General features: G+C 40.1%; 1 protein-coding gene across 1 annotated transcript in view; it reads left to right on the top strand.

The window, feature by feature from the left end:
• Positions 1-25,106, top strand: part of CNTNAP5 (contactin associated protein family member 5) — a 401,478-nt gene that overhangs the window by 58,782 nt on the left and 317,590 nt on the right. The window contains exons 2-3 of the mRNA XM_075609766.1: positions 18,068-18,178; positions 21,344-21,537. Coding sequence (XP_075465881.1) covers positions 18,068-18,178; positions 21,344-21,537 — 305 coding nt within the window. The remainder of the gene's footprint in view (positions 1-18,067; positions 18,179-21,343; positions 21,538-25,106) is intronic.

Below are 25,106 nucleotides of genomic sequence, written 5' to 3'. Positions count from 1 at the left end.
CTCTCCTTTTCATATGAATTGGAGCTGAGGCGTGCTGAAGGTTAGCACCCTTTTCTGCATCTGGGCCGTAAGCCTTGACGAGATGTTTTATACAGTACTATGGTCTTCACTTTGCACCAGGAATTTCCAGCCTTGTTGGGATCACAAATATAGTTCAAAAATGAAATGATAGTGTACAGAGCTTTTAAACCTTCCCAGGTTTCTTCTTTAAATATATTTTGGGATCACTGAAGGGAAAGTTGTAGCGCGCATCATTACATGATCAACTCTTAACTGATATTATGATAACTTAAGTCCCCAATACAATCTATGCTTTTGCTGCACAGGGAGATAAAGTGACGTACTCAAGGTCACAATGAGTGTCTTTGACTGACTCCAATCTTTGACTGAGTCACCGATTGAGCCACCTGTGCTGAAGTAGCGATATCCATAAACGCTGGCGTGTTGGTGGCCCTTGAGGACTGAGTTTAAACCCATTGGTCTAGAACCTGCTCCAGTTATGTTTGTGACCAGATTATTATTGTTACATTACAAAAAGCAAGAGGTAACAGAAGGTTGTGATTAAGCTGCTATCTTCTCCCCGAGCTACATTTGATACATCAATATGAAAATCATTTAATCTCATTGTATTTCCCAAAGTCAGTCAAAGGAAGCTGATATTTCAGTGATCCAAAGGCTGATAACGTGCAACAAATCTTGTTAGGCAACCCATCACTGAGCAAAGCTGCATAGCTGAACAGGAAATACATTAATAAAGTTGTTAACTGTGAATTCCCTTTTTTTGTTATGCTGTTAATTTAATGATTCAATATTGCACAAAGCTGGATCCAATTAGGGAGCTTGTTTCACTGAGAACCTAAAAAGTAATGTACGTAATTTAAGAAATAACTTGAAAGTTTTATATTTTTTTATATAACCTATAAGTTGTTACTGACTAAAATATTACCATATTTGTATTACATGGGTTGTCTTCAGAAGAAGTAAAAACAGTGAATACATTCACAAGTTGTAAGAAAGGCACAAGAGAACCCAGTCTGATTATGACATTAGGGATAAAAACCCAATGCAAATAGGATCTGTGGTTCCAAGGTAAGGGAGTCAAATGGTCAGTAACTGACTTCATTGCTTAGGTTTTATGCGATATGTGAAGAGTGCTACACGGGTTTTAAAAAGCAGTATGGCCGCTACAGAAAGTCCAACTCATGAGGTGTTTCCGTTCCTTCCTCAACAGCTAGCAAAAAGTCTAGATTTTCAGGGCAATCCATACATTAACAAGTTGTCTTAGTGACAATTAAGGCTAGGCTAATTGGTGGTCATATGGCTGTCCTAGAGGACCTAACGGGAATATCACTGACCTACTTAGATTTTGTAAAAGCTTTTGATATGGTGCCACACAACGTATGTGTACAAAACAAAGGAAATTGTTCTGGGTAAAAATATTTGCACATGGATTGAAAACTGGTTGAAGGATAGACAGACAGTTGTCATAAATGGAACCTTCTTCAGGTTTGGCTACAGCTGTGAGTGGAGTACCTCAGGGATCGGTACTGGGACCTCTGATTTTCAGCTTGTTTATTAATGACCTTGAGGTTGGCATAGAGAGCAAAGACTCCATCTTTGCTGATGACACAAAATAATTGTGTAGGTAGTAAAATCAGAGCAGGAGGTAATTTCTCTACAGAAAGACTTTGAGAGACTGGAAACTTGGACAGAAAAATGGCAGATGAGGTTTAATACAGAAAAGTTTAAGGTTATGCATTTGGGAAGCAATAATGAAGATATCGCCATCATAGATCCCTCTCTGCTGTGATCATATTGCATACAGGAAGACTCCAGTGAGCAGAGCTGTGATCATATTGCATACAGGAAGACTCCAGTGAGCAGAGCTGTGATCATATTGCATACAGGAAGACTCCAGTGTGCAGTGTGATATTGGCAGCTGGTTCTCGGGGACTTTATTTGGTGATTGTTTACACGTCTATGTTTGTACTCTTACTTGTATGTGTGCAAATGCTTTCTTATTGATTCTATATATTTTTATACTGATCTGCGGTGTGCTCTATGTGTCCCTTTCTTTTGTCTTTGGGGATATATACAATATTCTAAAGATAACGCTACTGTATTGGAAAAGGGTTAGAAATGTATACAGCAAAAAACAAACAAAGATGCCCAAAGCTACTTCCAATGTGACAAAAATACACAGTGCAATACCTATATAATCTCTTGAAAAAGGGTCCTTTAGTTCAATCCTTCGGGCAAAGTGTCTTAAGCCTGCTAGTCAACTTCAAGGCATGACTGTTAGCTGAGTTAAAATTCTTATTTACCTGTGTAATTACAGGAAGAACAATCAAACATTGGATCTGTCATAACCCAGCAAAATAAAACTGACCTGGCAACTTGGAAAGTGGGGAGGTGCGAGCTTAAACATTGGGGGGGAGGGGCCACTTACTTCCCAAAAACAGCTGAGACCTGCTGCACATAGTTAATAAACACACAGATACCATAAGCCTTTGTGGCTCTGTCGTTCCTTGGGTCTCTTCCTAGCTATCAACCTTTGTTGTGTTTCCTTTGGTGGCACCTCCTCTTCTTTTTCCCCACTCCATGTTGGCGTTCCCGAGTAGAGATGGGAGAATTTTGGGGGCGGATTTGGATCCGCAGCAGATCATCCAGTTCCTTTGGTCTGCGGATTTCAGTGGATCAATGTCAAAAAGGGGGATTCGCGTTTTGTGGACTTTTTTTATTATTGTTACCAATACACTCCGCGGATTCTGCGACCCAGGGGACGGATTTGTAGAATCCAATCCGTAGATTCAGCAATCCGTTGGCGGTTTTGTAAGAATCCACCAATGTTCTGCTGAATCCGCGGGTTGAATTCTACAAATCCGTTTGCGGATTTTACACCGCAAAACAGATTTTGGGGGTTACATCAGCGAAAATCTGGGAAACAGATTTGAGCGAATTCGTTGCTCTCTATTCTCGAGGGCTCTGTTCTGGAACCTCTTCTCTTTTCTCTTAACATCATTACCCTGGGGGGGAAAGTAAGTGGCATGGCTTTCACTACCAATAAGGCACGACGCGAAATTGGTTTAGTCATTGCAATTTGTATGAAAATCCTACATCTCCATTTAATTCGCTGTCAGAGAGAAGAATTTTAATATAATGCAACCCATACAAGAGATGAGCTAGCATACATAACACATAGGGAAATCAAATTAAACGTGAGGGCATGCAGCAATAAAGAACAGTGTTGTCTCTGAATTACTTTTTTATGGGGATGAAAAAAAAAAAGAAAGATAGCACTGTCCAAGAACTCTAAATTAATAGTAAGGAGGAAAAGAGAATCTGCATAGGAAGGAGCAGACAAGTACATTACCTTTACAACCCATTGTATATATTAACACTTTGCATTCCGGCACTTCACGATCCAGTGAAGACTGCTCTTCAGAAGCAATCACATGATCATTGAGGATGGAACGTAAGTGGAGGAGTCTACTCTTCCATGCCTGAGACAGCCAGATCACTTCCAGTGCTCCTCTAGCATATGACATGGCTACTATGTCGGGCTCAACTGATTGAGTAATCTGTGCTGACGCAGGGATATCCTGAAAACCTGATCTGTTGTTGGGCCCTTGAGGACTAGAGTCGGCCACCCCTTCACGAGGGAGGCTAATGGCTAAATTGGGGATTGAGTCCCCAGGCAAGACATGACAAGGCAATGGTCCCATGGGGGAGGCTTTTTACATCTTGGCATTTCAATGAAGCAGCCATGCTGTGCTCGGATTCCTCTTGGATGCTAGGAGATAAAAGTGTGGCTATGTTGTATGGGGCCCACACAGAAAATTCCTGCATCTCTTTGCATCCTCTTTTTATGGCGTCCCTATACCATCTCTCTCTACTTGTCTATTTTATAACTTTCTCCCAGATAATAGCTCACAGATCCCAATGCATTTCAATATTACTTAATTCAGAGGTTCTCAACTCTAGTCCTCAAGCCTTCCCCCCCCTCCCCAACAGGTCAGGATTTAAGGATATCCCTGCTTCAGCACATACTGTATTTGGCCATATTCACAAAAGGGTGCTAAAAAATTATAAACATTTTGTCCCATTTTGCAGATTATTCGCAGCTTTTCCATCATCTTTCCCATATCTTCTGATTAAAGACACTGACTCTACAAGCAATGACACTGAGTTTGAAGCAGGGGAACCTAGTTCCATTCCAGTGTCAGCTCCTTGTTACTTTGGGAAGGTAACTTTATCTCAAAATATAGATTGTAAGCTCACCTGGTCAGGGACTGTTATTTATATCATTTATTATTTATGATTGTCACGTATTACTGCTGTGAGGCGCTATGCGCATTTATGGTGCTATATAAATAAAGACATACATACATACATACATACATACATACATACATACATATATACATACATACGCTGCGTACCGCACACTACACTGTAATTGTGAAGCGCTTTGAGTCCCATTGGGAGAAAAGCACTATATGAAATAAAGTTATTATCAATTGTGAATAGTCTTTTATTCATACCTATTTTAGTTCTCTATTTATAGGGCCATATATATAATATAGTGACGAAGCACTACGTGCAAATGCGTAGAGGTCACATGAGGCTGCTTCGTGTATCCTTTTTGAGTGAAGAGAGAGATACATCTTGTGGAGCAGGGGTTTCTTGTGGCGCGGGTGTACAGTGTTGGTCCGGACCACCTACATCCACTTTCCCCGGCTGTTGGAACCGGAGCTCCCTGACTGAGCTGCCATCGTCTGGCTGTACAGCATTTAGGGTATATAACTATTACGCTATTTATTTTTGCTCTTTTCTCTGCTCATATTTGGGTTTTGTGTAGATGCTGGTTATCTTTCAGTCATTTGTACTATTCTATTTTGTTAATCGGCTGATCTTCTCTGCATTTCCAGGGGAATTTTCTTTCCTCTGGATTTGCATTATTATACCCACGTATATTGTATGCTACATATTTTGGGTCTCTACATGTTATTGTGTATCTCTTGGATCAGCAGTGTTCATTTTGTATGTGTTTAGGTATATTTTAATATTTTTTTTTGTGTTGCTAATAAAATCCATTTTGTATTTTCACATATTGTTTGTGTGCTTTCAACAGACCCTCTTTTTTTCTTTCTGTGTTTCTATATTATGTTGGGTTGATAGCACTGCCAGAGGGTAATTTTCACCCCCACATCTGGCCCAGTGATTTATTTTGAATTATGGGGAGTGGTTCTGATTGCGGCACCAACTCTGTGTGTTGGATATATATATATATATATATATATATATATATATATATATATATATAGGGAACCATGTTAAAAATGGTTTTTGAAGCAAAAAGTGGCACTGTGTGCTCATTTGCATGTCATTTCCCAGAATCCCTTGCTGCAGTGGAAGTGCTGTGTGCTGGGTGATAATGGGGAAAGGCGGGGTTGCAGACCTACCTAAGACATGCAGATGAGCATACAGTTGTATTTACATTTATATATATATATATATATATATATATATATATATATCCTCTCTGTCAAGGTTCAAAGGAAACCACAATGGGAGAGTCTGTACTACCAGGTCAATCGGGATTCTCATCGGAAGTTGAAACTAGGAGTCCGGATCCATGGTGCAAAAAAAAAGACCAAAGGTGTAGCCGACTGACTAGTTGTCCATGTAGATCAAGCAGAGCTGCTAGTTGTAAAGACTGGATGATGCTGTCGTTTTTGCCTCCTGAGTGATGTAGACACAAGATCCAGGTTGCATGTTGCACTCAGGATTGGCTTATTCAGATCTCTCACAGTTGGCAGATATTATAGATCCACAACTCCTTCCTACCTTCCTCTAAGGCAGGAGTGTGCACATGGAAGGGCATGTCCCCCAGAGGGGGTGCAAAAGTTTTCTGGGGTGGCGTTTGCAGAAGCCCCGCGCTCTTCCCCAAGGCATTTAAATTAAATGCCGGGGGACCGTGGGGGGCCTCTGAACTCAACTTACCGAGATTTAGATGCTTCGTGTGACACATTGCCATGGCAACGCGGCATCAAATGATGTCACATTACATGACCCTCTGGCATTATTTGACGCCGGCAAAAAAGGTAAGGGGGGCGCGAGCACTGTAGGGAGCTGGCATGGGGGCGTAGCTCCAAAAGTTTGTGTACCCCGGTTCTAAGGTCCTTAGCTGAAGGAGAGAGATATAGGAGCAGTGTATGTATCGAATTACTTCTTCTGCTCAGTACTGCTCTAATGCTAAAAGACTCCACAACCCACAAGACTTCCAGAAATGATCTGTATGTTTTGGTCTGATTCTTTACATGTTAGCCATGTGTTCCTCCCAAGATATACTGGCCCCTCTATTGTTATAATCCTGGAACCAAAAAGAGAGGAAGGAGAAACCAAATAGACAGAAAAAAGATTGAGATGCCTTCTTGTTACAGAAGAGCCAGGAGCCAATTACCATATGAAGTGAATCACAACGTTAAAATCTTGTTGATTGCATTAATTTAAATGTCACCACCAAAGATCTAAATCTCTAGCAGATGGCTGACGTGACCGCTGCGTGGAAATGAGTGTCACCATTCCCGAACCCCAGACAGAATTAGTTACAGAAACAAAAGAGAGAGCTGTTTTGGAACTATCTTTACTGCTTTCCAAATGCCTCTGGCTACAAACGTACTGCTCATCCCTAGAATCACACTTATGCTTAAATGTGCTCCATTTACAACCCAGTGAAAGATTCTTATGTGCTACCTAATTGATATGCTTCCCCAAAACACAAATCCCTTTGGATGTCGCAGAACACAGCTGCCATCATTATATTTGTGTTTTAGCTGCTATCTCCCTTATTCCAATCCCTGCATTCTTTCTCATGCATCCTTTCTAACCCACTAAACATTTAATTTACTCTATTGGAAATGCCTGCTGTGAAGTCAGAGCTACTCTGTACATTTTGACATTGGATGAATTACAATGGGTTACAATGTTGGAGTTGTTAACATTACCAGCTTGTTGGAGGTGGATTGCAGCTATTGTAATAATCTCTTTAAATATTACTATGCAAAATAGCGCAAACTTTAAATGGATACAGCTAGATTACATAGTTATCCAACATATACAGACATAGCCTATGTCATTGCAACCAGTGGCGCACTCCCACGGGTGAAATTGCGTTGTGTATGTCCTGCTTGCAGCACACCATGGGTTGCATTAACATTGGAAACATCTGTATAACAGTGATATAAAATATATTGGGAGTTATTCATAGCTAGCTTCGTGAGGAACAATATACAGTAAATTGCATGTCTGTAAAATATAGCCATAGATTGAAAGCAATCTTATGTTCTGCATGTGTAGTTGCAAGAAAATGCTAACAATCTAACTCTCTTCTTCCTACATCAAAACAGATGAATGGCAGGTTCTGGAAGGGTAATTACTGTAATATAGAGGATGGGAAATGTGTCAGGCTGGTTGTGGCCTGAAACTTTAAATATTCGTTTTGCATGATTTCCGGAAAAGTAAAAAGGTAAATTTAACAAGAATATCTGAGTGTCTCTTTTTCCCCTTTAGGCTGCGCTTATAGTGCCGGCGACAGTGACGCGACATTGCGTCAAAACAAATGCATTGCCGTGATCGCGTGCGATTATAGTGCGATTATAGTAAGCACGACGCGACAGCGTGACGGAACAACGGCATGGTCGCCATCGATGGAAGTCATCTCAATTAGATTTTCCAGCAACCGTAGCCTGACGTCGCCGTCGCCGGCACTATAAGCGTAGCCTTAGAATGACTCTACAGACCCTCAGTCTATCAAACGGTGCTGTTCCCCCTCAACTACTTCATTGTTTTCTGTAATTAATATAGGGTTCATGCCATTAGTTTTAGTGCCAGTTTAGCAAAAGGAATCCCATTGAGTTTTTCCCTTGGTAAATATGGTGCGATTCTATTGCTCTGGTTTTCCAGCCATGAGTTTCTAGTAATTAACCCCCAGAATATGATTGTTCACTCCCATCAAATCCTGCAGGGCTAGTAAGGTATTGCGACATGTCTAAAACTTACTTCCATTTCTGCTCTCTATATAAGTTATTGTGGGTAAAAAATTAACAAACACCCTCCAGCGTACAGCATACAGCAAATATAAATCTCACTTGTGAGCACATTCACGTCTCAGACAGGTCTGCAGCTTTTCCCCATTATCTTATAGCATACAGTGCTTCCACCGCAGCAAGGGATTCTGGGAAATTCCTGCAAATGGGCTTATATTTTTCCCTATGGGGCTCACAATGGATAACTGTCCAGTACTTTCGTAAAAGTATCTATTTCAAACTTTTAGGTGCATATGTATTTAGGCAAAAGGGGGGCAATTCTGAGGCATACCATGTGCACCATGTGTATCAAATAAAAAAATCCTATTGATTTCAATGGGATTTTTTGCTTTTATACATGGGGTGCCTATTTTTTGCCCCCAAATTGCCCCACTTTTGTCTTGATACATATTGTATGCACCTTAATATTAGTGATACCTGTCACTATTTGTCTTCATGTCCATGTTTGTAATTTAAAGGTGTAAAAATGAACCACAATACAAGGGAAACATGTTTTGCAAATAGTAAGCAGTGCTAAAAATTCACAGCGTTGCTTACCCCCTGGAGACGCTAATCTTGTTGAACAATCGAAAAACTATCTTTTAGTATTCAATATATGCAGAGCGGTGTCAGTTCTAGTATTTCAGCAATTAATGAGATGTTCAACATCTTAAATCAGGATAATCCATCACTTAAATTAGTATAATCCATCAATCCTTCCAGCAAATATTGTGGTTTTTAGATTTGTACATTTCTACAGCTATCAGTTCTGGATGCAATTGCAGGAAAACTCTGGGATTCTACAGGACAGATAAATAATTAACATAAATCCATGCAGTAAAGAAGGGAACTGGTAGAGTTTAGGGGAGAGAACAATTAGCCCTAAATGCTATAATATTGAATATTAATGCAAAAAAAAAAAAACGGATTAATAAGCAAATGAGTGTTAGACGAAGATTCTCAATAGCCCCCCATCTCTCTAACTTCTTCAAAGGAGTTTAATCTTAAATCTGCAGACCAAGAAATATCCTACATTTGTGTATTTTTTTCATAAATCAGTTCTGTACTATGAGAATAAACTTGTAGCATATTTTTAAACAACTTTGAATGATATTTTTAATGTATTATTATGTAACAAACTATTTTTGTTTCTATAGCAACCATTTACAGTCACAGATACTAAGTCCCTGCAGCCATTTAGTGATCCCCTGTGCCGAATCTTCGGCGATCGATCACAGGAGAACGGATCGTTGGGCAACTTAGCTAATTACTTATCATTGTGTGGATTGTATTGATGCGCATATAAAAGGGGGAAAAAAATGTCAGGTTGGACTGCTGCTTTAATACAAGTCCCTTGTAGGATATGATAATATACTGTAACCATTGAAAATGTACAACTGGATCTAAACACTGGCAAAGTATAAGTGAAGTATAATTGCTTATTAAACCATGAAGCAAACAGGCAGGGTTGTAGGTGGTCTCATATAGGGTTAGAAGCAATTTTACGGTAGGAATTAACTGCTTCAGTAATAAACATTGAGGCTTGTGACAGAAGCTTTACAAGCTGCCCCAGGTGTCTTCAAATCACATCCCCAAATGGCCCTTTTATTTCTAAAAAATACCATCACATTAAAAATGCCACTTGAAGAGGAGAGATACTGTAAGTGCTCAATCAAGGACTATTGAAGAAGAAAAAAATAAAACTCGCTCAAACCTGCACGTGAAGATCAATCCTTTGCGAGTACTTAGATTCACCGAGTGTAACTAAAAACAGGAGAATAGCTCTGTCTCATCATGCTGACGGCAGGCGAACCTGTGAATGATAAGTGTCTGTCTTTCTGCTGGTTTGAAGTTTGCTAAATGCACTCCTCCATTTAAAATGATGTTCTGAATAAGACAAGGAAAGTCTTCATCTTTAGAACATAATATTGCTGTATATACGGCCCTCTTGATCCCATTCCTTCCCATCGCCTAAAACCTTTTGCTCCTTCTATAATCCCTATGCTCACACAGATCTTTAACTCTTCCCTCTACTCTGGTACTTTTCCATCCTCCTTCAAACATACAACCGTGATACCATTGCTCAAAAACAGCAATCTTGAACCTACCTGTCCTTCTAACAATCGACCTGTCTCTCTCCTGCCTTTTGCCTCCAAACTACTTGAACGTCTTGTATTCTCTCGATTGCAACACTTTCTCAACACTTATTCTATTCTAGACCCTCTACAATCTGGCTTCCGCACTGCTCACTCTACTGAAACAGCCCTCACTAAAATAACCGACGACCTCCATGCTGCCAAAGACAGAAGTAATTACACTCTGCTCATATTACTCAACCTCTCTGCAGCATTTGACACCGTGGACCACCCTCTTCTCCTCCACATTCTCCATACTCTTGGTATTCGGAACAAAGCTCTATGCTGGATCTCCTCTTACCTCTCCCATCGTACTTTCAGTGTCTCTTTTGCTAACACCTCCTCGTCTATCGATCTCTCTGTGGGGGTACCCCAGGGCTCTGTCCTGGGACCCCTTCTCTTCTCTCTTTACACACACTCTCTAGGTGACCTAATCACATATTTTGGGTTTAAATATCACCTCTATGCTGATGACACACAAGCTTACCTTTCAACCCCTGACCTTACACCTGCTATGCAGACCAAAATTTCTGAAAACTCTCTGGAATATCATCCTGTATGGCCATCCGCCGACTGAAACTTAACATGGCAAAAATAGAGTTCCTTATACTTCCTCCCAAACCTGGCCCTACTACCTCCTTCCACTTTACTGTTGGAAATACGATAATTCACCCAGTAGCCCAAGCACGCTGCCTAGGGGTCACACTCGATTCCTCTCTCACATTCTCCTCTCACATTCAAAATGTTTCTAAAACTTGTCGCTTTTTCCTCCGCAATATCACAAAGATACGCCCTTTCCTCTGTTACGCGTCTGCAAAAACTCTGACTCAGGCCCTCATTCTCTCCTGTCTCGATTACTGCAACCTCCTGCTGTCCTGCCTCCCTGCCTCTCACCTGTCTCCTACAATCTATACTAAACGCTGCTGCCAGAGTCACGCTACTCTTTCCTAAATCTGTCTCCGCGTCTCCCCTCCTGAAATCCCTCTCCTGGTTTCCGATCAAATCCCGCATCTCACACTCAATTCTCCTCCTCACTTTTAAAGCTTTATACTCCTCTGCCCCTCCTTACATCTCAGCCCTAATTTCTCGCTATGCACCATCCCGACTCTTGCGGTCTTTTCAAGGATGTCTTCTTTCTACCCCCTTTGTATCTAAAGCCCTCTCCCGCCTTAAACCTTTCTCACTGACTGCCCTGCACCTCTGGAATGCCCTTCCCCTCAATACCCGACTAGCACCCTCTCTATTGACCTTTAAGACCCACCTTAAGACACATTTGCTTCAAGAAGCATATGAATAGCACTGTGGATAATCCTGGACTCATGATACATAAAGCTTGGCCCCCTGCAGACACACTTACTAGAATTCCCTCCTACTGTCTCTATATGTTCTCCTACCTACCAATTAGATTGTAAGCTCCTCGGAGCAGGGACTCCTCTTCCTTAATGTTACTCTTATGTCTGAAGCACTTATTCCCATGACCTGTTATTTATATTATTTGTTATTTATATGATTACAACATGTATTACTACTGTGAAGCGCTATGTATATTTATGGCGCTATATAAATAAAGACATACAATACAATATACTGAAGGCTACAAGAAGCTATGAAAGGTGAGACAGGGAAGAGATGGCTGCAGATGGATCTTAGGCTTTGTCCATTGTGCAAGCTACGTAGCTCACACCGAAACAAACACTAGGACAGCAGTGTAGTAGTGCCTAGTGTGCGCTCTAGCGCATGCAAATGCGCTACAGGGAGAGCCGTGCTTCACAGTACAAACAATATAACGCCGGGGAGGAGCGCGGGAGCTAGCGCGTGCTATTATGGACAAAACCTTACGCTGCCACCACTCTGCCGCTCTGCCAATAAGATAAGTTAATTTAAGGGGTTTTAGCGATTAGGATAGGGGGTTAAGGGTAGGGGTTTTAAGGTAGGGGGTTAAGGGTAAGGGGTTAGGTGTAAGGGTTTAAGGTTTTTAGGGGATTAAGTTAAGGGGTTTTAGGGTAGGGGGTTATGGTAGGAGATTAAGGTTTCTAAGGGGCTTAATGTAAAAGGTTTTACGGTAAGTGGTTAGGTTTTTGGATAAGGGGTGGCGTTAGTATTAGGGGTTAAGATGAGGGTTTTTAGGGTAAGGGACAGGGTTCGGTGCTTGCCTTGGCGGTGAAGCAGCTGTCAGAGAGATGTCCCTGCGGCGAGATGTCCCAACGGCAAGGGTAGTGGCGGCAAAACACCGGAGGAGATTTGACCATGGCAAAATGTTCTAGACCAGTGATGAAGGGGTTAAGTAAACGCACATTGTTGATGCTGCCAAATAATAATCTCAGTCATTGCTAGTCATATCTTTTATTAATTTGCCTGCACCTTGTTTGGGGTTTCTCATTCTTAATTACCACTAAATTACACTCAAACATCTGGTATTCTTCTTTAAAATATACTAGTAAAACTGTAACCACCCAAAGCATCAGTCAAGGTGATAACCTGGGTAATACTGTACATGCTCCACTACTTACTGCTATAGGGGATTGCAAATCATTACTGTACAAGTCAGAGAATAATCCCAGAAGTGTGAATGGGCAGAGTGGCTCAAGTCAAGTGGGTCTTATCTGCCGTCAATTTCTAGATTTTCATGTTAAAGCCAAAGCACTGAAGCATACAGGGAAAAGTATTTTATTTGGTGCACTGTACATCAGTGACAATGGTGCACAAAACCAGAGAAGCTACTGTAATAACAATGGGAGTGTTGGGGGCATTTGTGGGTTTAAAAAGAACCATATTTTATCCCACAATATGCTCTGTTCAACCTGAACTAACAGATAGTAAAAAGGAGGGACTGTGATGCATCTGCTGAGATGAAATAATATATATGTGTTATACAGTATATATATATATATATTTGTAAGTACATTACTAAGCATCCACCATGTTCTTAGTACAGACATACTACTCTATGTTGTTCCACACTCCACCTTCTTCTATTTTTTTGCGTCGATATATATATATATATGATGTAGAATGACCTAGACGCAAACAAATAGAAGAAGGTGGAGTGTGGAACAACATAGAGTAGTATGTCTGTACTAAGAACATGGTGGATGCTTAGTGCTTAGTAATGTACTTACAAATATATATATATATATATATATATATATATATATATATATATATATATATATATATACTGTATATACACACACAGTATATTTACCTAGGCGCAAAAATGGGAACCAGTAAGAAAAAGAAGACAAGAAAAGGAACATTGAGTAGTACATTCTGGCAATTACTCACTCTCTCTGTTGTTAGGTATTCAACTCACATTCTGTTTTCACTAAACATAGTGTGTCTCCATATAGGATGGTATAATCTGGAACTGAGACTTCAGGACAGGAAATGGTACGTTTGTGCGTTTGTAGTCTCTGTCCTCCTCTGGTGTTGCTTGATACGCATCTCAGAGAAACATAAACGTAGATATAGTGCAGATCTTCACATTTATTTACACATAAAAAAGTCATGCACTTGCATCAGTTTCACATTTTCGCATTCTGAGAAACAGGCAGTAACGCTGTGTATCTCCCTAGACACCACACTCCTCGCGTTTCTAGTTGGCTCCACCCTCGCGTTGTCATCAGTCCCTGGATGACTATCAGAGTCCCGGATGGGGGTTTCTCATTCGCTCCGTCTGCTGGGAAACGCTCCTTCACCTTACGCGTTTCAGCAGCCGGCTTCTTCAGGGGTTATCAGTACTCGACCTGATCCTAGCTCTTAAATACTCAATCCAGTTTGCCTATTGGTCAGAACTATAATTCGTCCATACATTAAGAGGAATTACATGCATCTCTACATTTGTATTGCATCTCATGAGCGACACCATTCACATCTCACCATAAGACTGTTACGATGTATTAAATCTCTTGGATAATATATGCCAAAAAGGTATGCAAAAAGCGACTTTTATCAACTCAAAATTTCAGCTACCCTCTGTATACCTTTTTGGTGTATGTATGTGTGTGTGTGTGTATATATATATATATATACAGGAGGGCCCTGGGTATACGGCGGGTTCCGTTTCAGGGGCCCGCCGTATAGTGAAAATCGCCGGAAAGCGGATCCGGCAATTTTCAGTGATTTTGCATGCGCAAATCAGCATTTTTGCCGTTCTGCACATGCGCGACCTATGCTCTGCGCGCGCAAACTACAGTATGCGCGCGCAAACTATGGTCTGTGCATGCGCCGGGCGCACCCGCCCGTTCTGCGCATGCGCGACTGAGGATCCAAGATGGCGGCCCCCTTCTCGGTGCCGCCGTATCAGCGGGGCGCCAAGAAGCGGGGCCCTGCTGTGTGTATATATATATATATATAATACAAAAAAATGTTTTTTGCCAACTGTGAACATTTTGGCGCTTCTGAATTTATGAGTACTCTGGGAAATAGAGCACATTAATAATAGCAATACCTACAAAAGAAGATACTGTAAAGATAAAGAGTAGTACAATTAGAAAGGAGTTTGTCATATGTGTGTTCTACACAATTACAAGCAAAAGAAGCCAACTGCAATAAAACCTATGAGCTAATAACGCATACAAGATTTGCATGCATCTCACCCTTATACAAAGTTAAAATGAGTAGGTGTTGATGGGATTCAATAGCATAATGGGTGCATTGGATATACTGCCAAAGCTATTTGCTTCAGAGAATCCAAATTAGTGTTAGCTTTTATGTCTTCCTGACTTCGGACACCTTTGGGCGTCTTGAAAAACTTTTCTAGCACACAGACAGGATGCTCTGTAGGAGATAATGATTCTACAAATAATGTATTATGACTGTTGTGGTCTATAGTCACCAATTTAGGACAACCATTAGATAATCACATTTGCTTGTAATGGAAAATGTTACCATATGTCTACAAATCATAATACACAGAGAGGATGCCAGAGAAATATGCATTGTGTGGAACAGCCATTACAATACATACTTGTATTCCGAGAAATAATTAACATTGAAAGATCAAAAAAGTATCATTGGTCCCACTCTGATTGGAAATAATATAATATTAGTTTATGTTTTCATCATTTCATTATTTTATGGCTTTAATTCCACTTAGTAACCATAGTAGGATTTACAAAGGAAAGGAGCGGCTCAGTGAGTAAAGACACGTGGTTCAATTCCCGGTGTCGGCTCCTTGTGAGCTTGGGCAAGTCACTTTATCTCCTTGTGCCTCAGACACCAAAAACATAGATTGGAAACCCTACTGGGCAGGGACCTGTGCCTGCAAAATGTCTCTGTAAAGCGCTACGTAAAACTAGCAGCGCTATACAGGAACAAACAATTATTATTATTACTGTACAATAAAGATAGAACATATAGAGGTTTATTCTACATCAGTCGAAGGGAAATTTGAACCACTTCAGCTGATATAGAAGAAGTATTTTTATCATGTAACAACTTATCTAAAATTATTTAATGTTGGGTTCATTGCTTAAAATATGCTTACTAGTTTTCCATATTTCTGTCCAAAATTCAAATGATGAAAAGTGTAAGTTTCCATGAAAGAGAAATGCTCCTTTCAGAAGGTCTGGTTATGGAATCCTATTCATCTAAATCAAGGGGAAATATTTCAGTAATTCCAAAGTTGTGAACTTTTCTTAGAATATTGAGAATGATGACTTTATATAAGAGATGACTTTATATAAGAGATGACTTTATACTGTATAAGAGATAACTCTCAGACCGCTTGTCAGTGGTGTAATGATTAGGACAAAAACTGGTAGCAAAGAGCATTTTTGATAGAGAAATGCAGCTTGAGTTTAGGCTTTTAACGAAATTGTAGTAAATCATTGTGCCTGTAAATTTATCTCTGGTTGTTGTTGTTTTTTAATCCCTTGTGCTCAGCAAAACAATATCTTTCAGTCTGAAAAACAATGGATACAATATATGTATTACTCTTCTGTAGATATCATATTTTTGCATCTTGTTCTATGCGGCGTGAATAACCGCAGGTATCTGGCAGCACCTGGTGTGTCCACCATTTGTAATTCACCTTACCACAAATTGTGGGATTATTCATATTTTTACATTTATTCACTTATTACTAGCACTTGATTTACACTTTGGTTTATGGGTTTGCACTTTATTTATTTCTATTTCACTCTCTAATAGCGCCTCTGAGACCAGATGCATTGTAAGGAAACCCGACACTCTCTAATAGCGCGTCTGAGATCAGATGCAATGTAAGGAACCCCAACCCTCTCTAATAGCGCGTCTGAGATCAGATGCAATGTAAGGAACCCCAACCGTCTCTAATAGCGCGTCTGAAATCAGATGCATTGTAAATGCATGTGTATTTGGTACAATTTTCAAATGACCTGAAAATTGCAGTGAACTCTTTAGGGACGCCCGGGGAACCCAATGATTCCTATATACCTCTTTTGATAAACACTGCACTATACCATACAGAGCACCACATCTGTCAGATGAATTCTTATCAATATATTTAATTCCATAGCACCATTACAAAGTCACAGGCTCCAGTATGGTTAAAAGGACAGTATCTGTACGTTTACATTCATACCGTATGTATCTTCCATTTGTCCCCTCAGGTTAAAAGTAATTAGTGGAATTGAACTATAACATTTCATTCAGAGTGAATATTATGATTGCTTACTCGTTGCATCTGCTTCACCTTCCCACAGCAACTTGAGTCTTGAGGGTTTAGATCATTTTATTACTTCAATACTTAGTATGTGGTGTACAGGGAAAATCACTACCTTGTGTCACCTAGTTATCTAACATTGATACATCTGAGAAATGCAGAAGATTGAAATAACAACGTCTTGAAGCTTATAATCAGAGCAGAAAGTGGTGCAAGAATCATTTGCATGACAGATAGAGAGAGGTTACTGCCCTCCCTAGGTAAAGTTCTCAAGCTTTCTGAACATGATCAAGAACAGAATTGGTTGTACTGGGGATTGATTGTCTTTCTTAAAAAACATGCAGCGTGTGCAGTTACGTTTAATACGTTTCTTTGCCGCATCTAATGAATACTAATCAGGTTCTTGTTGAATGTATATCTTAAGAATGAAAGTGCTTCTTACTATCTGTAGTGTGGCTATCTACAGTGCAATCCATTTTTACAGGTTTATGGGAATAGCCATAAACTGGAAGCACTCACTCAAGTATCACTCTGCTTTACCATCAAATATTTGAATTAATCATTTAGATGTGTTTAGTAGCTTCAAGCCAAATCTGGAATGAGCACCTTGCGTCCAGCTGTGACACTTCTTCAGGGCTAGTGATGCGACTGGAAGTTTGCGCTGCTTCTTTTGCAGGAGTGTTCCCAATAAACCCTATAAAGCTGTGAAAGTCTAACAGAGCTGTTCATATTCCCAACTGGCTCCAATGTAAAGGAGAGCTGCGGACGATACAGGAGTTAGCACGAGATCTGAAACGAAAAGAAAGTAACACAATTATTCAGGGAAATAAGTAAGGACTGCAGAATAAAACTTGCAATCTCAATGAAAATGGCATGTATGGGTGATATGTGTTACACTGAATGTTACACTGTGTTACACTGCAGGAGCGGCCTACTCCAGTCCTCAGGGCCACCAACAGGTCAGGTTTTAATGCTATCCCTGCTCAGGTCTTCGACTGAGCCACTGATTGAGCCACCTGTGCTGAAGCCAGGATAGCATTCACCTCTGACCTGTTGGTGGCCCTTGAGGACTGGAGTTGGCCACTCCTGACCTAAAGCATTAACTTCTTCACTGCCAAAGCTGCCTGCAACACATTGTGTGCAGAGTTGACACGTTTTTTTTGTGACAATCTCCTTGTCCTTCCAATCTTCTACAGATAATTGTGATGATCCAATGGTGATCCGGCTGCCACAGACTGCGTTTGACAGCTCTTCAGAACTATTCAGCTCTCATAGCCACAGCTATGCAAAGCTCAACAGACGAGATGGTAAGATCACCGTTTGAAGTATCTGTCACACCATCCTATGGAGTTCTGATGAATAATTCATCAGGCAAGAATCATCTAACTAGAATCATCTCCCTGTGTAAGAATTAATACAAGAAAGCTGGGTCTTTTTATTTGAAAACTTGTAGGGAAGTATATGAGGTATATAATTAAAGTGGGACTTTGAAAGTCACCTGGCTGAAATAGAAACTATTGGCTACACTGTGACTTCAAGGTTATACAGTATATAGTGAGATGATAACTTGTCAGGGCACCTGAAGCAGCAATATTATCTAATTAATCAGGGTCACACGTCTCATCCACATTCTAAATAATCACATATTTTTCCCTAAACGTATAAGGGAAACAGAGGTAACTATTCGCTGAATTCAGATCCCCACAGATCTCCACATACATTGTAAATTAAAAGCAAAAATATACTCAATCTGAGAAAACGGCAGGTATAATAATAATAATAATAATAATAATAATAATAATTATAATAACACTCATATCAGCTACTCCAGATAGATGAGTGCTAATGAAACATGGACAGTAAGTGGGCATGTTTTTTCTGGAGATGATGTTATCAGAGAGAAAGCTTGTAATCGCTGCAGATTTGTAATAGGCTATAGATGTGTGCATGTCTTTAATTGTGCATTGTACCGTGTACATCATACATGATTTTCTTTCAAATGATGTGTTTTTGCTCAATTCTAACGAAAATGACAGTGCTTAATCTTTGCCAATTGTGGCCACAATGTAGCAAAAATGGCAGTATATACAGTGCCACGTGACCTTAATTTAGGGTCATATTACTGTACCTGCAAATTATGTTATGTGCGCCAGCAAACTTTGAAAAACATTCCCAGAAAAAAAGGCAAATTTTGCTGGATTTAGGAATTTCAATGACAGTTTGTCACATCTGAATAACAGGCTAAGGATACTACCAGTTATTGGCAATCTGATTCCATTACTTCCACGGAGAACATACTGTACTCTATCCCTTATGTTTTGTACTATCAAGCAGGGCATTCTGTACCAGTATATCACAGTTTAGCAGTTTTTTGTTTGCCTTCCTCTGGATCAATAAGTTATAGATATAGAATAAAGTATCTGTTGTCTAAATGTAGCATAGGTTAAACTTGAGGGACGTGTCTTTTTTCAACCTCATCTACTATGTAACTATGTAACCTGAGAGTTACATATAATGTAGATAAAATAGCATCATTAGTGCACACAGTGTTTTATTACAACACTCGTCCAAAAAATGACCTTGCACGACCTTAAGTCATATTTTCATCACAATATTTACATAACTTAATTTCTCACTTTCTTGTTTAAAATATATCAAATTGACATGCGCTAGCCCTTCGTTTTACGCATTATTGGGGAACACATCATGACAAAAATATTTTTTGTACATTTAATAATATTTTTTTTAAATTCTAAAGCAGACACTTAAAGCTGCCGTTTTAATCTTTCCCCCCTTTAATATGCGCATGAATATAATCCACACAATGATAAGTAATTAGCTAAGTTGCTGATCGATCCATTCTCCTGTGATCGATCGGCGAAGATTCGGGGGGTTCACTAAATGGCTTTCAGTGCAGCAGAAGAGGACCAAAGATGGAAAGTTCTGTGGGGAAATCATGTGACCAGGCAGTCACTAGATATAATTGGTGCACTGCTAGGGAGAGGTGGGCTCAAAAATGGGTGTGCCAGAGCCTGTTTCAGAAGTGGAAGGGGATGTGACTTTGTAAATGATTGCTATGAAAACAAAAAATGCTCGTTATTTTATAATATATAAAACATTTCATTTAGAGTTGTTTTTAAAATAAAAAAAATGCTACAAGTATTTTCTCATAGTACAGAACTGATTTATTTTAAAAAACACACGTAGAATATTGCGTGGTCTGCAGCTTTAATATACGTATTCATAATATCACTTGTCATTTGGATACTCTGTGTTTCTCCTCCCACCACTGATATATTTAGCATTCTTGTGTATGATTGAGCAGTGGGCAGGTTAATGTTATTTACAGTATTTCTGATACAAAAGTCCAAAGAAACATCAACACCCTCAGGAAAGCTAGCAGATATGAAATGCAATTAAATATATATATATATCAGAAGCTTAAGTTAAAAAAAAAGAATAAGCTTCATTAGCTTTTCAAATATCCAGTATTGTCAGGTCAGCATTGGCTCCTGTGGTATGAAACAGAGCAAATAAAATTAATTGCGTTTTCAAACAATCTATCCTGCTGAGTAAGTGACTTTGATCTGTACTTTAAAGTAGATCATATACAGTAGCTGGAATATGCCTAGAACTTACAGGTATACAAATAGTTATGTGAAATCTGCAGAAGGTCGGAAATCATCAACATTTGACACTTTTGCCAAGTGTTAATTCAATGTGCAAGAATCTCAAGTCCCATGACCCTAACTTCAGGTCACGCGACCTTATATACTGCCATTTTGGTAACATTCTGGCAAAGTGTGTGAAATTCGCTGTATCTTACAGAATGTCAGCGTACTGAAGATTAGCGAAGATTTTACAGAAATTAAGAGAAAAGACAAAAAGTGCGACGCAAATTTGAGGACCTTAGCATATCTATAATGGGTTTATGTTAGTTTGTTTAGTGAAACTAAGTAAGTTCTTTAGGCGAAATCAGTAGAGATGTGCACAAATTTCACTAACGTTCACAAACCAGGTAAAATTCACTGAAAAAAATGTACAGTCATTTTTGTAAAAATGGTAAAGTTTGCCAAGCGTTAAAAGTCAATGTGTCAGGTCACTGTTTAGGCTGCGACCGGCTACCATTTTCGCTACATTCTTGTTGCGGTAATCTGCTGCAAATGTTGCACTTAATTGTGGTTGTAGGAATTTCAGATTAGAGAAACATTTTGGGCAACATGAAATTTAACAGAAATTTGCAAAAAAAATATTGCAAAGCACATTTGAAGATATTTGCAAATCTGTAGAAATAAGAGTATATGATCTTGTATTTTTCCTTAACATCCTTAAAGATACATACTGTACGTTCTCTTGGAGATAAATATGTTCCCCATGGACATGTTTAAAATGACAATGACAGTACAATTGTGACCGTTTCCTCCCAGTGTTCAAGTTTTACAGCACAGTATCTTTGTGTGTTGTCCTTCTAGGAGCGGGAGGTTGGTCTCCGCTGGAATCTAACACACAGCAATGGTTACAGATTGATCTGGGAGAAAGAGTGGATATCACAGGGATTGCAACACAAGGCCGATATGGAGGTGCAGACTGGGTAACAAGTTACAGCATAATGTTCAGCGATACGGGACGCAACTGGAGGCAGTATCGACACGACACCAGCATTTGGGTAGGATACTGTGCTTTCCTTCATTTTTGAATGCATCTGCTGTAGATTTCCATGACGTACAGTACTTCCATGCAGCATAAGCAGGAAAGCGTTGCTGTGTAAATGTTAAAGTAATACAGATGTTGCCAGCTGTGAGTGTACCGTTCATGCGTTAGGCCAAGGGTGGCCAACGGTAGTTCTCAATGGCCACCAACAGGTCAGGTTTTCAGGATATCCCTGCTTCAGCACAGGTGGCTCAATCTGAGCCACTGATTGCGCCACGTGTGATGAAGCAGGGATATCCTGAAAACCCGACCTGCTGGTGGCCCTTGAGGACAGGAGTTGGTCACCCCCGCGTTAGAAGCTCACGGAAAACGCAATTTCCCCTGTGACTTTTGGTGTGTGTTATGAGTCCAAAATATTGTGTAGCAGGGGACAATAGCAGCGCGACATCTGTAGATCTGATTTGAACCAGCTATGAAGTTGTACAATGTGCGACACAAAACAATTAACTTTGTATATCTAGAAGGGCTTCATATCATCCACCTTTTCTTATTAGTGCCTCTATTACAGATACACTTCACTGATACAAAGAAAGGTTGGGAATACTTAGGAAAACACTACTAAGTATTTTCCTGTGTCACACACAATTCTCTTTTCATGCAAATGTTTATGGGAAACTCTAGTGCAGGGGTGGTGAAGTCCAGTCTTCAAGGTTTCACCAACAGGCCAGGTATTAGGGCTGCCCCTGCTTCAGCACAAGTGGCTCAGTTGAAGTTGACACAGGTGGCTCTTCAGCATAGGAGGCTCAATCAGTGGCACAGTCTTTAACTCAGCCACTGATTGAGCCACCTGTGCTGAAGCAGAAATATCCTTAAAACCTGACCTGTTGGTGGCCATTGAAGACTGGAGTTGGCCACCCCTACTCTAGTAGACTGCCATGAGTGATGTCTATTCTGCAGTGATACAATTAGCATACCATGAATTTCTCCAATAATTCCCATTGGCGAGTAAAGTTTTGTGCTTCCTTATTAATAGGCACCAACAAATAAATGTCTCGCCTCTGCATAAAAGTAGAGTTCTAGTAGTTGCCGTGCTCCTAGGAAGTATTGCATCAATTGTAACCTGTGATCTAATTAAATAGACTGAGGTGGAAATTGAACATCGATTTTGCAGCAGAAGAGGTTTACAGACTGTGTACCTCTCTCCTCAATATGTTTAATCACATCCTAAAGCCGTATCCGCACGCTATCACTTTGGTTTGGGTCTTCTTAAATTGTGATTGTCTAAAACCCGTTTCCCCTGATCACTGGATCACTACAGCTGTGAACGTTTTGCTGTGATGCTTCCCCGATTTGGCATGAATCTAATGGGCAGATACTGTATATTCTGCAATATATGTTATTGTGTTTTTGATAGTTAATCTCTAGTGCCTAAATCTGAGGAGCAGCCATTAATACTGGTAGATAAAATGTACCTAGATTTAGGGTTTTAAATGCTGGTACAGTAAGTGGAACTGGGGCTCTATAAAGCTCATGTGCATTAACATTTAAAGTAGGGGTCTCAAACTCAGTCCTCAAGGGCCACTAACAAGACAGCGTTTATGGATATCCCTGCTTCAGCACAGGTGGCTCAATCAGTGGCTCAATCGAAGATGGCACAGGTGGCTCTTCAGCAAAGGAGGCTCAATCAGTGGCTCAGTCTTCACTGAGGGAAGGATATCCATAAAACCTGGCCTGTTGGTAGCCCTTGAGGACGGAGTTTGAGACCCCTAAATTAAAGGTTTAATATATGTTATTGGCCACAGTTTCAGTGTACATGTGAATCATTACCTGTCTCAATATCTCACAGCAGCTAATTCGTAGGATTACTGGGGAACACTGGCTTAGTATTTAGCAAAATCTCAGCATTTCAATGTCATTCAGTGTCCTCCGTATTAAGTCGCTGGTACTTTGAAGCAGAAGACAGTTTCGGTGAGGGTCAGTAATTTAGCGACTCCGCGGGGAAAGCAAAAGGTTAGGGTTATTCTTACAATATTTAAATGAGCTCAACATGGGCATACACGCGTTAAATAGCACCTGTCTTGTTATTGCTTCTAATTTAGAGTTGGATTAACATATTTTCTTATTTTCTTTTCTTCTAAATGATGCATATATAGTGACCAGGTGCACAGATATATTATTGTGAAAGATGTTAAAATGATGCCTAGCCAGTGGAGCTGATATAAGACCTCATTATTATATTTTAGGACCAGCAGTTAATGACTATGAAGCACATAACTCAAAATCGACTCCTAATTCCAGAAATAGTGGTGACGCAGTGCTAACATTTTAATGCCACAGCTATTAATCTGAGACCCTTTCTAAATGATGTGCCTATAGGGACCTTGGACTAATCAGACTACACTATAAGAACCCAGCATTTGCAACATACATGTTTTCGAGCCGTGGCTGTAATTGCTGCTCTATTGATGCACAGACGCTCCCTGGCAATGCTTGATATTATTGCTAATAGACCAAGACTGGAGAAAAAGGGAAAGCATTTATAAGTCTTGAGTTAAGGTATTTGGCATGTCTGGTGATAAGGTTCTCCAGAGGTACCGCCTTACACCTCACATCATCATGGAAAGTATAAAGCTTATTCCGGCTGATCTAGAACCTACACTGCCCATTAGAACAGCTATCCCTACAGTGATCAAACTACCGGCTGTACTTCCTGCGGCTGGGCTCGGCCTCGCAAACGTTGCGCAGATAAAATTATTATACGTACAGACTTATGATTGCAAAAGATGTTAAAATTATGCATAACTAATAGCGCTGATGGAAGACCCCATTATCATATTTTAAGTCCAGATCCTAACGACTCGTTAGTGCTTAATTCTAATAATTCCAGAAAAAGCGATGGCACAATGCTAACATTTTAATGCCACCGCAATTTTTGTGGTTACATTTAAGCTCTTACTTGGGCCCCTGTCCTAATAAAGAGCTCCTAGAGCTCCAGATTGTGACATTGTATAACCCGACCCAAACTGTGAGTTATTAGTAGAAAATAATAGGAAGAGAAGAGAACAATATCATGTTCCATTCCATGACCCAGTCTGAAATAGTACAATAACAAATTGTGCAGACAGCAAGCACCTTTGTCTGTGACGTCATCCATGTCCTGGGCTATAAAGGGCATGGCAATTTATCCCAGCTGGCATAGTGGAGTGTGGCACAGTTTATCACCCGATATGGGTACTAGCTTAGAGCCCTGCCTGTGATCATGATCAGATGGAAAACTCTGAGCTGCTATAGGTACCGTATTATTCTGTATTATCCTCTGCCAGTAACAGAATTTGTACCTGTGTTCCTTTAATCTGAAAAATGTTTTTCCGCTCAATTTGTAAGTCTGAATAGATGCTCCATAGATTTGACAGTACAAGCTTCGCGTGTTGCCAGCTGAAAGTATTTCCTTGTGTTGACTGGCGATATGGTTTTCTGGAGCACAATTTACAAATGAGAACGACCTGAATTCATACTGCGTGTGCTGATTAAAAAACAATACTGTCATTGTATCTTCCTCTGAGGTGTCAGACAACACAGATCTGC

Source organism: Ascaphus truei, chromosome 7 (genome assembly GCF_040206685.1).
Source record: "Ascaphus truei isolate aAscTru1 chromosome 7, aAscTru1.hap1, whole genome shotgun sequence".
In the NCBI taxonomy this organism is placed as follows: Eukaryota; Metazoa; Chordata; class Amphibia; order Anura; family Ascaphidae; genus Ascaphus; species Ascaphus truei.
Note: the sequence above shows the minus strand (reverse complement) of the source record. Positions and strands in the feature narration are given on the sequence as shown.